General features: G+C 37.6%; 1 protein-coding gene across 1 annotated transcript in view; it reads right to left on the bottom strand.

Annotated features, from left to right (window-relative positions):
* Positions 1–4,601: 4,601 nt before the first annotated feature.
* The window catches only part of NHLRC2 (NHL repeat containing 2), a 60,723-nt gene continuing 51,225 nt past the window's right edge, over positions 4,602–14,099 (bottom strand). The window contains exon 11 of the mRNA XM_030334088.2: positions 4,602–12,178. Within this exon, the coding sequence (XP_030189948.1) occupies positions 11,922–12,178 (257 nt within the window). The 3' untranslated portion in view covers positions 4,602–11,921. The remainder of the gene's footprint in view (positions 12,179–14,099) is intronic.

Genomic DNA, 14,099 nt, shown 5'->3' on the forward strand with positions numbered 1-14,099 from the left:
TAAATACTTGGGATAAACGCGTCCACTGCCTCCCCATCTCTATTTGAAGACATTCACGGGCAGAGAAGCCGTGCTCTCCATTAGCACGAATGACTCAGGGTTTGGAGTATTTACTAGTTTTCAGTCACTGGGCTAAGTGCTCTTCTAATGTTGTAAAATAATTCCGTGAGGTAATGATATCTAGTTTAACAGATGAGGAAACTGAGTGTCAGTGGAGAAGAAGTAACTTGGCTCGTGTTAGTTCCGTGACCAAGTGATAGCGTCAGGTCAGCTGGCACAAAGGCGGTGTGTTTTAGACACGATAGTGTATCGTGTGACAGATTGACTCTCATTTACGTGATTTCTCTGCACATATTCTAAGATAACCAGTGTAGGCTTTCTTTCCCCTCCACAAACGTTTATATATCCATTCCTGCCTCTCCTATTACCCTTCTGGTTACCTCTTCCAGGGATGACACAAGACAAGCAGTGTGATTGGAGGGAACAGAAGTCATCTTTTCCCCACTTTAGTTTGCTCTCAACAGTTGTAACGTGAATTCGTAACATTTCAGACAATACAAACCTCTATAGGGTAAATAAACGCTAGTCCCTCCCTATCCCCTATATTCAGCTCTGTGTGGTTATTAGGCTTTGTTATATCCTTCCATTTCTCTATTCCGCAGAAGTTCTTGCTCCAAACAATTGTGACGTGCCCAGTTTGTTACAACACTTTAAGCAACAACCACTCCCTCAAGGACACAGTTCTCATTTCAGTTGCACAGAATATTGACTGTAATGACCTACGTATAAACTTCACTGTTAGCCCCTCAGTCCATAAATCACTGCATAATGACAGATGTGTCCCACGATCTGTGACCAACAATGTCACGTCTTCCAAAGTCTGGTGACTGGTCACCTGTGCGTGGTATTCCGTTCATGCACGGACAGCAGAGCGTGTAACTGTGGTGACTTCTCGTTTCCTGCTGGTAAAGCCACGTGACATTTTAGAAAAATGGATAAGCCAAAGAGGGAAAGACAGAAAGTACAGCAAAGAAAAAAAACGTGAACACACCAAAGTGACATTTGAGCTGAATGTAGATGGAGCCACGCAGGCAACAGCTGGCCTTGGGAACGCTGTCGCTGTTCGATAGACTTGACCAGCATCCAGGGAAACTGAGTGAGGGTGACCTTGACCCACATGAGGAAAGTGGCTTTGGTGAGAGGGATGATGGTGTCCCAGAGGCAGTGCTGATGGAAAAAAGCTTCGCATTAAAGAAACTGTAGGAGATAGAGCTCAGCATTGAAAGCATGGATAAAAATGTCGGTAGCTGATTCAAACTTGGAAAGTCGTATGACAGTCTGCCTTCAAGAAAAATACTTGCTGTGTATCATCAACATTTGTAATGTTTTAAACGACAGTGTGCTAAATTTTAGCTTTATTATTTTTTTCATTTTCCTCATACTTTCATAATTGGCACTAAGAGTTTTTAATATTTTAACCAACATTTTTAAAGCTCATGAAACAGTCCTGTCTTCTCCCATTGACTGTTAGGATTTCTTTGCATGGTTCCAGACTGCCTGGTCATCTCTGTGGTCTTGCATTACTATGCAAAGTCAAATGTATCGGCAAATCCTCTTGGTTTCACCTCCAGAATGTCTCCGATTTATCTACTTCTCCCATACTCGCCCAATTCATAATTAGCTTTTTCCTGCTGGGACCAGTAAAAGAATAGCTTCCTAACTGCTTCCCCTCTCCCTGCCCCATTCCTCATAATCTATCTTTCACTTAGTAGCCAGAGGGATCTTTTTTTTTTTTTTTTTAATTTTTTTTTTCAACGTTTATTTATTTTTGGGACAGAGAGATACAGAGCATGAAGGGGGGAGGGGCAGAGAGAGAGGGAGACACAGCATTGGAAACAGGCTCCAGGCTCCGAGCCATCAGCCCAGAGCCCGACGCGGGGCTCGAACTCACGGACCGCGAGATCGTGACCTGGCTGAAGTCGGACGCTTAACCGACTGTGCCACCCAGGCGCCCCGAGAGGGATCTTTTAAAATAGATTCAGGATTTCCCTATTTAAAGGCTCATAATGGCTTCTATTCGAACTCTAAATAATTGCAACTCACGTTCAAAATGTGCCTGCTGCGTAGCCTCTGACTTGACGCCCATCCTTCTGGCCCCGGTTCGGGGCAGCAAGTTTGTGCCTCATTGCCCTGTGTTTATCATGAAATGCAGGTGCATAAAATTGCATATATTCACTATAATCCTTGGTTCTTAACACTCCCAGTGAAAAGTCCTGAAACCGCTGTCCAACCCACAAGCTGGACTCATGTCTCACGGTCACCTTCATCTCCCCTCTCTGCTTCCTTGTGTCCAAGGTTAACCACCATTCTTAATCTGGTAGCTATCATTTCCGAGTTTTTCTTTTTAAAATAATTTTATCTTCTCTATATGTATATACCTAAAGTATGTTTCGTTGTTTAAAATTTTATAGGAAAGTCATCATGTTGAGTGGAATCTTTGGGGACTCTCTCCCCCAGCCCCTACCTGACTTTGATGGACTCTTCTGACGATGGTTGTTTCTAAGTTTGGCTGAACACAGGTGCTATGAACTCTCCAGCACACGCATCCTGCCTGGCCTACAGCACTCTTGTGTAAATACCTAGGGGTGCTAACACCCAGAAACAGATTCGTGCATGTACGGAGCTTTGACACACGGCATAGGAGGCATGTCAAGTCAGCGAGAGAATGTTTTGCAATAAAAGTAGAAAACATGTTTATTCATACATAAATCACCACTACTGGGTTCCTATTCCATACATACACAAAGATAAACTCCAGAGGAATTAAAGACTTAAATGTTAAAAAATGCACAAAACTTGGGGCACCTGGGTGGCTTAGTTGGCTGAGCGTCTGACTCTTGATTTTGGCTCAGGTCATGATCTTACGGGTTGGTGGGTTCGAGCCCCATGTTGGGTTCTGTGCTGACAGCGTGGAGCTTGCTTGGGATTCTCTCTCCCTTTCTCTCTTTCCCTCCCTCTCCCTCTCTCAAAATAAATAAACTTAAAAAAGATACACAAAACTCAAGACCTAAATACTTTACAAGTCTTAGTAGAAAGTAAGTAAGCACATTATCATTTATTGCTTAGAAAAGGAAAATATGTTTTTAATGAGACACAAAAAATATCGACTATGTTAAATTTATAAACTTTTTTTTTTTCCCCCAGCAAAAGACAGCTTAGTGAAAATGAAAAGGTAAGTTACTTGGGGAAAGTATTTGCAATCATGCACTATCAAGACTGGAGGAAGAATGTTTACATGACAGTAAGCACATAGGAAACAGAAAAATGGGCAAGAGATACAAACAGGCATTGAAATATCATCTGACATTTGTGTGGACAAAGTTCAAGTCTGTCAATTCAGTGTGGGAGGGAATGTGGGATCAGTGGCTCTCACAAACTCTGCCATGAGAACCACTTTGGGAAAAAGTGGCCTTCTGCACTTTCTGCAGGTGGATGTGTGATTGGCTACTTTCAAGTTCAGCGTGAGGCCTTTACTCTTATTTACCTTGTTTTAGAAATTACCCTTTTGGGTTTTTTATTCATTCTCCTCTCTTTTCAACTACAATGCAAGCTTTAGAGCAAGGACCTTGTCTAATTTGTTCATCACTGGTTCTAGAGTACAGGATCAGAGGTGCTCAGTAAATGGTCCAATGGATGGATTTGCATTTGATTTAGGGGAGTCGGCATCCTTCTAGTGCTCTTTATGAACCGTGTGCTCGCATTCTTTGCCTGTTTCCTAACCGGGGTAACTTTCTCTTATTAGTTCATAGGAGCTCCTCACATATTATAATGATTAATCTTATGTCCAATTTTGTTTTGCAATACTTTGTTTTTCATTGTAACTTTTCATTTCTGTTCTCGTTTATTATACAGATGCTTAAAATTTTTGTGTAGTCCTACGTATCAATCTTTCCCATTATTGCTTTTGGGTTTTAGGTCCTACTTAGAAATGCCATCCCTACCCCTGACACTATATTGTTTCATTTTTTCTGGCATTTTGTATTTTCAATTTTTATGTTGCCACTAATTCCTTTAAAATTCTGTATATAGTGTTAAGTAGAGATTTTGTTTCTTTTCAAATGTTCCCAAGACCATTTACTAAATTGATCACCTTCCCTAAATGTATTTTTGAATTTACAATTTAAAAAAAAAATTTTTTTTTTAACGTTTATTTATTTTTGAGACAGAGAGACAGAGCATGAACGGGGGAGGGTCACAGAGAGAGGGAGACACAGAATCAAACAGGCTCCAGGCTCTGAGCGGTCAGCACAGAGCCCGACGCGGGGCTCGAACCCACGAACCGTGAGATCATGACCTGAGCCGAAGTCGGACGCCTAACCGACCGAGCCACCCAGGCGCCCCTGAATTTACGATTTTTAATTAATGGAGTTATGATTTCATGATTTTATTTTATTTGCTTGCAGTTTTTTTTTTAAAAATTAAGTCCTATGCTCATTTCCCCAAAAGTTCAAATAATAAACCATGATTTATAGGTTTTTAGGCAGTAAAATTATCTCATGATATACTTAAAACAGAAAGCATATTAAAAACAGAAACGTGGCTTTAGAGAGAAAATATTTAATCTATTTCATGAACAAAATGTGCAAAGTTTTAGAAAAGAGGCATTAGGTTTCAGTATAGAGTATAAATACATTCTTGCTTTTATAACCACACGTATTACACATCTTTTGAGTTGGTAATGAGGGCCGGTGCGCACCGTTGTTCCAAATGATCTTCTGTTAACACGTGCACCGGAAAGCATCACATCACTGAAAATAGTCGAGATCGATGTAGAAATACAATGTTATATAAAAATATATTACTCTGTCTACATGAAACACTTAAAAAAGCAGACCACAAACATTTTTAGAGTTAGAGTATGGATGGAAATATCAATATGTGATGTTCTAAATTAGATTTTCATTGCATTTTTTTAATCTTTGGAGAAAAAATAAACCTTTGGAATGGCAGATATGAAGTCAGCACAGCAGACCAACTGTATTTTCAAAAATAAAAACACAACTTTATCCACACAAAAGATGGGAGAGTCTGAGTCTCTAAAATATGACAAAGTTATGAGATGTTACAATTTGGAAATCTGTTTTATACATACATATCTCAAGCACACAGCAAATTCTGTCCACAAACCACATGTAAAGTAATTAAAGCAATGAAAGTATTTCGAAACTGGTTCTCAATGCACCCCTGACAGTGAGAATTTCAAACTTAAAAAAAAAAAAAATAACCTATGTAGAATATAATTAGGAAGGTATATTGCAGACTAGAGAGAAATTAAAAGCACATGGGGGTACGGTTCTGCTCTGGAAACTGAGATACTATTAGGAATTCTAGAAAAAAAGAATTTGCCACACCAAAACCTTTCTGCCGTAGAGCCATAGCTCCTCGCTGAAACCTCTATAGAAACTACCATTGTTTTTAAAGACAGGGAAGCCTAAGGTGTGGAGAGGAAATGGTAGTATGTATTCTACAGGTAAATCGGGATGACGAGTATCTGAGGCGTGCGTGAACAACACATTTCAACTCTATACGAGCAAAAACTTGTTGGTAACAGCATAATGAGCAAGGCAGGCAGCCCATCCTGTACATACCCACAGAATGATTGTAATTCTGGTGGCATTAAGAATAATGACCACAGATTCTAACAATAGAAGATTGTTACATGGCAGAGTCCTTCTACATTTTGAGAAAGGAACAGGTCTATTTTTACCCTTCATTACCATAGTTTATCAACTACTGTTTTGCCCTCTATGTTTTAGTAGATATTTATGAGCACAGCACACCAGAGTCATGAAAATACTGTTCAAACTGGGCATATTTAAATCTGAAGGGTGTTTTTTTCCCCCCGATTTCTCAGCATCATGAGGGCTCATTTCACTTTATTTCAAATAGAAGTATGTAACCGCGTGTATTAAAAACAAAGGCAATAAATTATGTTTGTCCATGTAACTCAGGCTCAGGTTTTCAAAAATTGACAAATTTTGCCGAACTCTGTATCGCTGAAAAACATCAGGTCTGTAAGTTGCTGCTAGAAGAGGAAGGAATTCACACCATGCCCTGGCAGTCACAAAAAGGCCTGAGTATATGGTCGTTTAGCAACCCTTTGCGCTTGTTTAGTGTTTTTTAGCGTATGGTTGCCGGCAGAGGCAGGGAGGCATAGTTGGAAATACTCGTGGCTCTTTCCTTTTGGTTGGGGCTTTCAACAGAACGTAATGCCCTAGGGTGTACTCGAGAGCGCCACGCCTTGAAGAAGGGACACCCCAGACAACGGAGAACTCGAACTAGGCAAACATCCCACAACCAGGATCTAGAATTTTCACTGTTCAACTCGAACCTTGGAAAATAATGAAACCCATTCACACTAGGAAATGGAGGGGTAGCAATCAGAAAAGCTGCCTAGTGCTGCCTCCTGGCCCACTGTGCCCAGGTCCTGGGTGGTCAGACCAGCTGCCCGGAAGCCAGAAGTAGCCAGTGGAACCTGTCGGTCTGCTGTGCGAAAGGGCCAAGGTTTGCTGGTCACGGAACACATGTAGACAGATCAGTAAGACCCTAACTTCTAATACTACTCTTTGTTACCCTACTGCAAGAACATGGGGAAAACAATTATTCAGGACAAAATGGAGATTTATGGTTAGTGTGAATTCTTCATTTAAATCAACTATGTACATGCCACAGGAGAAAGAGGAGGAAATCTTGGCAATTAACAGTGAATTCTACTTCTAAAGTATGACACGGTAATTACCTTTTGAGTTTTACATTTCCTTCTGGGTTTCAGGAATGAGATTTTATAGCAATTAACAAGTTCTAATGATTTAAATTAGCCAACTATTTAATGAAAAGATGTTTATAATCTTGTTCCTAGATGATCACGGAGTCACAGTGGTAACATTTTACTTCACACTTTCAGTACCTAACGCTAGAATAGGTTTACTGTAATAGAATTGCATATATTTGAGTCACTGGGGGCGGGGGGGGGGGAGGGCGAGGTCTTACCTACCAGTGCCATTTATGACACGAGTAAGCAGAGAACTTTGTGTGTTACCAAGACTGGCCAAATACTATGCTTCTGGAACTCACTTTGGTTATTAAAATGTTCTTAAATATGACCAAAATTTTTAGGTTGTGAGACAGTCCTGTTCTAAGGATTAAGTTATCCTTTATGACAAGGTCTTATAATTACCTTTTGAAGACCAATTAAAATAGCATTGTTGGAGCTAACACTAAAAAATCTACTTAATTCCTTAATACATCCGTCTGCCAAGGAAAATCCTGGATGACATCTGAATTTGAGAGACTAGTACATAAAATCTTTTGGGAAACAAAAGTATACAGTCTGTTCCAAGCCATGAAGGATAAGGGCGTATAATGAAAAGTCAAAGAGCTAATACGGTTAAATGGATTTAAGTTAAATTTCAAAAACAATCATCACTAGGACTTTTTGGATTCTTTAGATTATTATTTACTATATATAGCTTCAAAAGATGTAGGTTTAAAACAAATTACTTTTGAGAGGCAGTATAACACGGGAGTTCAGCAGACGCATCCAGGCCTGGCCACTTCCTAAATGCGTGATCTTGAATATACTGGTGGAAAGGCTTGTAACTCTTTTGTTTCGGTTTCCTCGTCAGGGAAATAAGGAAAAATAGAACCTCTCTCAGAAGGCTGTTGTGAAGATTAAATGAGCTAATACGTGAAAAGCACTTAGAAAAGTGCCAGGCACATACTGAGCACTCAATATATTCAGCTCTCTGTAAATACCACACAGGCTTGAGAAAGCATTCACAGAAGCAAGTGCTCTTAATTCCGAGGGCTGTCTTCACTCTACATCTGGAAGTAGGCAGGAGTCAGGAGACCGGGATTCAAATAAAAGATCACTCACGAGTCACCTTTTTAACCATTCCACGAGACTGGTCCAACGACAGCCTGTGCCAGGCACTGCTCCAGTGTCTGACGTATTACTCTGAGAGCTTGAGATATGGTCACCGACGTTCTGGAGCCATTTTCTCATCTTTAAAATGGAGGTAACATCTATTTGTCTGATTCGTAGGTTACTTGGAAGCTCGAAGGAGGCAAATTGCATGAAGGCACTTTGAAGATTTTGTGGAGCACCATCAGACTGTATTACAGGCATGGGTGCAGGGTGAGTACGTGTGGACCCTCTCCAAGGAAGGTAATTAGTCGTAGTTCTGGGTTTAAGAAAATTTTCATAAAACTGTAGGCTTCTAACTCTAACATCATTTATAAATAGTAATACACTCTATTATAAAACTGTGTTTCTCTTATTGGGTCCCAACTCTATGGGGAGTATTAACATATCAAATAGATGGTTGAGAAATATTTTCCTTTAGAATTGCAATTGCAAAGAAAATGTCAAGCTAGATATTTGTGGTCATAAATTATCATCATTAGCTAATAAGTAGCAGCTCCATTAATTACTAAAAGCTTTACAAACACTATTTCATTGAATCCTTATAGCGACCCCATAAAACAGGTAGAGTGGCCCCATTTTATAGGGTTCGAGTCCAAGAGCCTGCAGAGCACGTGCTCTTAACCTCTACACATTACACAATAAAAACACCAGAATAAAAAGTCCTAATCATTTCGGTCTTTACCAAATCACATACTTAAGAGAACCAATAGATCAAAGCATTCCAAAGTTATGTTCTGATCCTTGCAATAAAGGTGATTTTAGAAGTTACATCAGTGCTTCCAATTCAGGTTTCCTTTAAATTCAGTTTCACTTTAAATCTTTAAAAAAAACTTTTTTCCCCCTGAAAATAACACATTGTTCACTGAAAACAAACTATAGGCAAGGTGAATTAAAATATTTATAATTTTATCATTGAAGAGAACCACCGTTGACATAGTTCCTCCCAGATATTTTTATGCAATTGTGAACTATGGAATTTAGTTTTTGATGATTGTTCTTAAACACGATACCAAATACAAGGGCCAGACTGAAGTCTTTTTAATTTGCAGATATAATAAATTTTGTGCAGGCAGAAAATTATTACAGATATCTATTTTCAGTTTTTTCCTAAAATTTCCAACCATGGACAAACAAGCAGAGAGTAACTTATTTTGGTGATACTAACCAAAAGTATTCTGCCCATAAGAGAAACTTAGATGAGAAGTTCTTGACTTGATCTTTGTATCTGTGTATGTCTATACACATGCATGCGTGTACACACACACACACACACATATATATATTCATCAGCACGTGTGAAATATTTTTGGCTGTGTTAAGATTTATAGCTTTCTGCAGACCTAATAATACTATAACTATAGTTTTAATTAGAACAGTCAGGGGGAAAACTGTTTTGTAGTCATTGAACTTTGCCAGAATTACACTTATGGGTGATTCAACTGTAAAGTTTTTCCTTGTGAGTAGGTTAAATATTTGCTTGAGGCAGCATATTTAAGATAAGCAAAGTTCTTTTCAGGGATCCTATTAATCCTGAGTATAAATTCAGAAAAAAAAAAAAAAAAAGTCCTACTGCTTGTGAAATAATATCCCAGAGAGTGATGGGAAAAATAGTGACAACAGCAGCACAATAATTCAGGGCAAAGATCCCAGGTATCGTGTCAAAGTGTGTGTGATGCCACATTACTGGCACTTTGATTAAGATGACTTATACTAAAATCTCTTTTTAAACTATCACTGGACATAATTGATACAAGAAAAGCTAAAGCTAAAAAAAAAATGCAAGTCCTTATAGAAAACAGAAGGCAGACAAGGATCAAGAAGTTTTTAAAAATAAACTTTCTAGTGCTTCCTCTTATATAAGAGGTTTATGTTAGTCATAAATTCTAGGAACCTACTTATACTGCTTTAGGAGGATTCATAAAAAATCATACTAAATCCACATAAATAATATTTTTAATGTAAGAAATAGTGCATACTGGTGACTAAGAATGTTCAATAAAACTATTTTGAAAGAAAATATAAGCTTAATACTAACTGAAAACTGTCTAGACAAAAGGAATAGAGATACATAATACATATGTGTGTTTGTATATTGTATTGAAAAATTAATTACCAGGTATTTCTGAATTGGGTTAAAACCATATATACTTCTTTCCCAGGAAGTGAAATTGTTTATGTCTTTTTAAATAGGAAAAGATTAACCCAAAATATTCTCATCATGTCCAAATGGAAATGAGAAGTAGAATATTTCAAATTAGATTAAAACAGGACTTCAGCCTATTTTCCATAAAAGAATATTAATGTTATTCATTCCTTTATTACTGAATGCTTTTTATGGAAAGAAAAGGTTTATGAGGTAATTATATAATAACTTTAAACAAGATTCCTTTTAACTTTACATTATGCTTCTCTTTAAAAATAGCTTTAGCAGATTACAAATTAAATCCAAATCATGACTATGCATTTCCTTACTTCAGAGATTTAGAGAACCTGAGTAAATGAAGCTATTAATATGTTCAAAACTGTATTTCAAAAAGAAAAATGGGCAGATGATGGTAGTCCAAAGATTATAGTTCAAATTTGTTTCTGAAGGGGGGAAAGGCATATTATGTCATCTTGCCTATAAATATTTATTGGGGAAATATAGTTTATACCTGACATTTTCAAAATCCTGTAAGCTGATTAAATCACAAACATATTGAATCAGTTGTAGTAAAAACAAGAATAGGCTTTTAAATAGTTATAAAGGGAAATTATGGTAAGAAAAAAACTTTCCATTATCTTCTACTGGCAATTTCTTTTGGGGTTAAAAACCTCCCCAGTGTCATTTAATCACTGTATGTTTCAGCCCTAATATTTTAAAGAGTAATAAATATATATACATATTAATAGAATGAAAGTGCTTCACACTAAAACTTTCCTTGAAGGCTTAAAAGTGATTTTTTAAAAAACATCACAATAAACGATCATAATTTAAGTTCTGTATATGGGAGCCAAAAAACCCCAAATCCAACGAATCTGCATACTTTAATGTTTACAGGTGAAATTTAAACCTCTAAGACAACGTATATACCCATTTACTCAGATTCAGCTGTCACAATTTATGCTTTATCATAAATAGCATCACAGATAGTAATATGTCCCGAAGTCCCTTTCTCCTTGAAAGTTGTAGTATTTCTGGGGCCTCACTTATTACCCGATAAGACTGTATTCAATTAGAAAAAGTTCAGGAATTGAGTCTGTACATCCTTAGACCTCTTTTTCTGTATATAGTTATAAGGCATTAATAATGGCATGTTAAAATAGCAAATAATTTATAATAAAAATAGAAATTCTCTTTTAAATTGCTCTCAGATGAGAGAATCATAGAGAACAGAGAACATATTTACCACCCAGATACTCTGTAAGCTTCTGTAATGTGTTTTTTTTTTTTTTTTTTTTTTTTTTTTTGGCTTAAAACAGACCTTAGGCCCTGAATGGCAGGTGTCCTTATACCAACATGTGGACTGGATCTTAGGTTCTGTTTAAAGTTATTGTGAAATTTATATATTTAAATGTGCTACTCGCTACTAATAAAGATAGAAAAAGTTAAAATATTTGGTTTCATTATTGTTATCAGTATTCATTGCAAATTATCTTCATGATAATAGTCTAGACTACAGTGTGGATTTAAGTTTTGTGCCAAATAGCACAAAGTACAAAATCACGGTTCAAATGATGGTCAGTGATTTAGCTGGTACACAGCCAGAATGAAGGAATTTGTTTATAATAGATAAGTAAATATGAAGCGTAGCTTTATCTTAGTATCAGTTGCTAGAACTGAGCAATGGGTCTCCTGGTACCCAGAGGCAGAAATAAAGCTGCTTTTCGTAAGGTACAGTGACTGTGAGGGTGGAGGCCAGGGGCTCTGGTGACTGGGTAGCTGGCTGGCTTGCTAAAATACATACTTGAGCTCTACTGGAGCTATGCACCCTGGTTGTGCACTGGTTATTTGTAAAGGCTGACTGAACATAATTCCCTTCATCATACAGGCATTGCTGTCTGTGCTACAGTAATAAAGAAACACGCTGATAGACAGAATGGCTTCAAGTGATAGGCAATCTCCAGGGATCTGCAGTGAGATGGCTGGTTGACTGGAAATGCTCTCGATTACTCCAGAGGGTATCTGTCCTTGAAGAAGCCATTCATTGCCTAGAAAATAAACATGTAAATTACAAAGACTGTATAAGACATCAAGGAGGAAATCAGACAAACCTCACAAAGACTAGATTCAATCAACAGACATTTACTGAAAGCCTCTAAGTGTGAGGCATTATGCTCTGTGTGAAGGACATAATGGTCACCCATGAGATGTTCCCAGTCTAATGATCTTGATATCAAATTGTTAAAATTCTTCCTTTGAACACTGTAATTTACAAATTTCTGCTGAAATCAGACCCAATAATGAAAATATGACTATAGAGCCTTAATCCTTGAAATTAAAAATGAAACCTATTAAGTTCTAGAAATTAACTAAACAGGTCATTTTTACCAGATAAGAGTGTTCGGGAACGTCATGAAAACTACAAAATAAATGAGGGCACACAAATGTGTGTATAACTCTGTGGTGATGCTCAAGTCCTTTAAGTAATGATGAATTATTAAATATCCAAAGGTAAAAACCAAGTAATTTTTAGAAACAAATACTGCGTGTGTTATTCAGATGGGCTCAACAATGTGAATACTAAGAGATTCTATTGAGCTCATTTTCACACATAACTCTTGTTAGGCTTCACTACATAGATTATAACACAAGTCTAATAAGCCACTAACAACCTTTAAGCTTCTAGTATCAGAATTGTTAAGATCTCTTCATTCATGAGCACCTCCTCTCAGAAGGAACATATGTTCCTACTGAGGAAGCGCACGTGGACGTTCAGCTCAGAGGGCTCAGCACCAAGAGCCAGCATTTGGAAAACACAGGACATGCTTTCCTGCCGAGTCACACAGAAGACACTGAACACAACCTCATGACTTCTCAATGACTTGGGCCATTTGTACAAAAGCCAGACCACCTGCTGAGTGGTGATGAAATTCTATGTCTACTTTTTAGCTTTTCTTTCTTTCTTTCTTTCTTTCTTTCTTTCTTTCTTTCTTTCTTTCTTTCTTTCTTTTCACTTCAAGATGAGCCAATGGACTCTGGGCATCTGCCTATATCAGGCTGCTCAGTCTCCCTTCTAGTGTATTGCCTCTAGTTCTCTGTTGATTGAAAAATCATAGGGGCGCCTGGGTGGCGCAGTCGGTTAAGCGTCCGACTTCAGCCAGGTCACGATCTCGCGGTCCGTGAGTTAGAGCCCCGCGTCGGGCTCTGGGCTGATGGCTCAGAGCCTGGAGCCTGTTTCCGATTCTGTGTCTCCCTCTCTCTCTGCCCCTCCCCTGTTCATGCTCTGTCTCTCTCTGTCCCAAAAATAAATAAAAAAAAAAAAAAAAAGAAAAATCATATTTGAGAAAAACAGGTCAAGTAAGAGGAAGGAGAAGGTGAAAGGTGAAAATCTAAAGAGTTAGGTGAAGAATTTTTAAATCGTTATTTAAAAATTCTCTTTAAAACGCTTCAGCCTTCTTTGTTTACTTCTGGATTGGGGAATATGTTTTATTTAAGGTTTGGCTTTGCTAGATGGCAGATTTGTGGGGAACTTCTTATATTTTAAATCAAAACAAACTGTGCTATTTTAATATCCAATTCTAGAAATAAAACACAAGGTTTCTTTATTATTTTTCAGATACATTACATGTGGGAATTATAAAGTTATAATATGCTAATGGTGCTTTTATACGGACTTTTTTTTTGGGGGGGGGGGACTTAAAACCTTCACATATGCTGACAACTTTATATAGACCATAGTGAAAAATGGGCATTTTAAGTCTCTAAATAACCGGCCAAGAAGAAAAACCTTCCTTTATTCATAGGTGTATTAATATACTCTATAAATAATTTTCAAAAACCTTAAATTATCAGGACTCTTGTCTGAAAGCTTATTTGCCCCTGTACAATAAAAACAGAGCCACTATTTTGGACAAGTGATAAAACAGGAATTTTCCCTATAGACTACTTCACTTTATTTTTTTTTTTTTA

This window comes from Lynx canadensis, chromosome D2 (genome assembly GCF_007474595.2).
Source record: "Lynx canadensis isolate LIC74 chromosome D2, mLynCan4.pri.v2, whole genome shotgun sequence".
Classification (NCBI taxonomy): Eukaryota; Metazoa; Chordata; class Mammalia; order Carnivora; family Felidae; genus Lynx; species Lynx canadensis.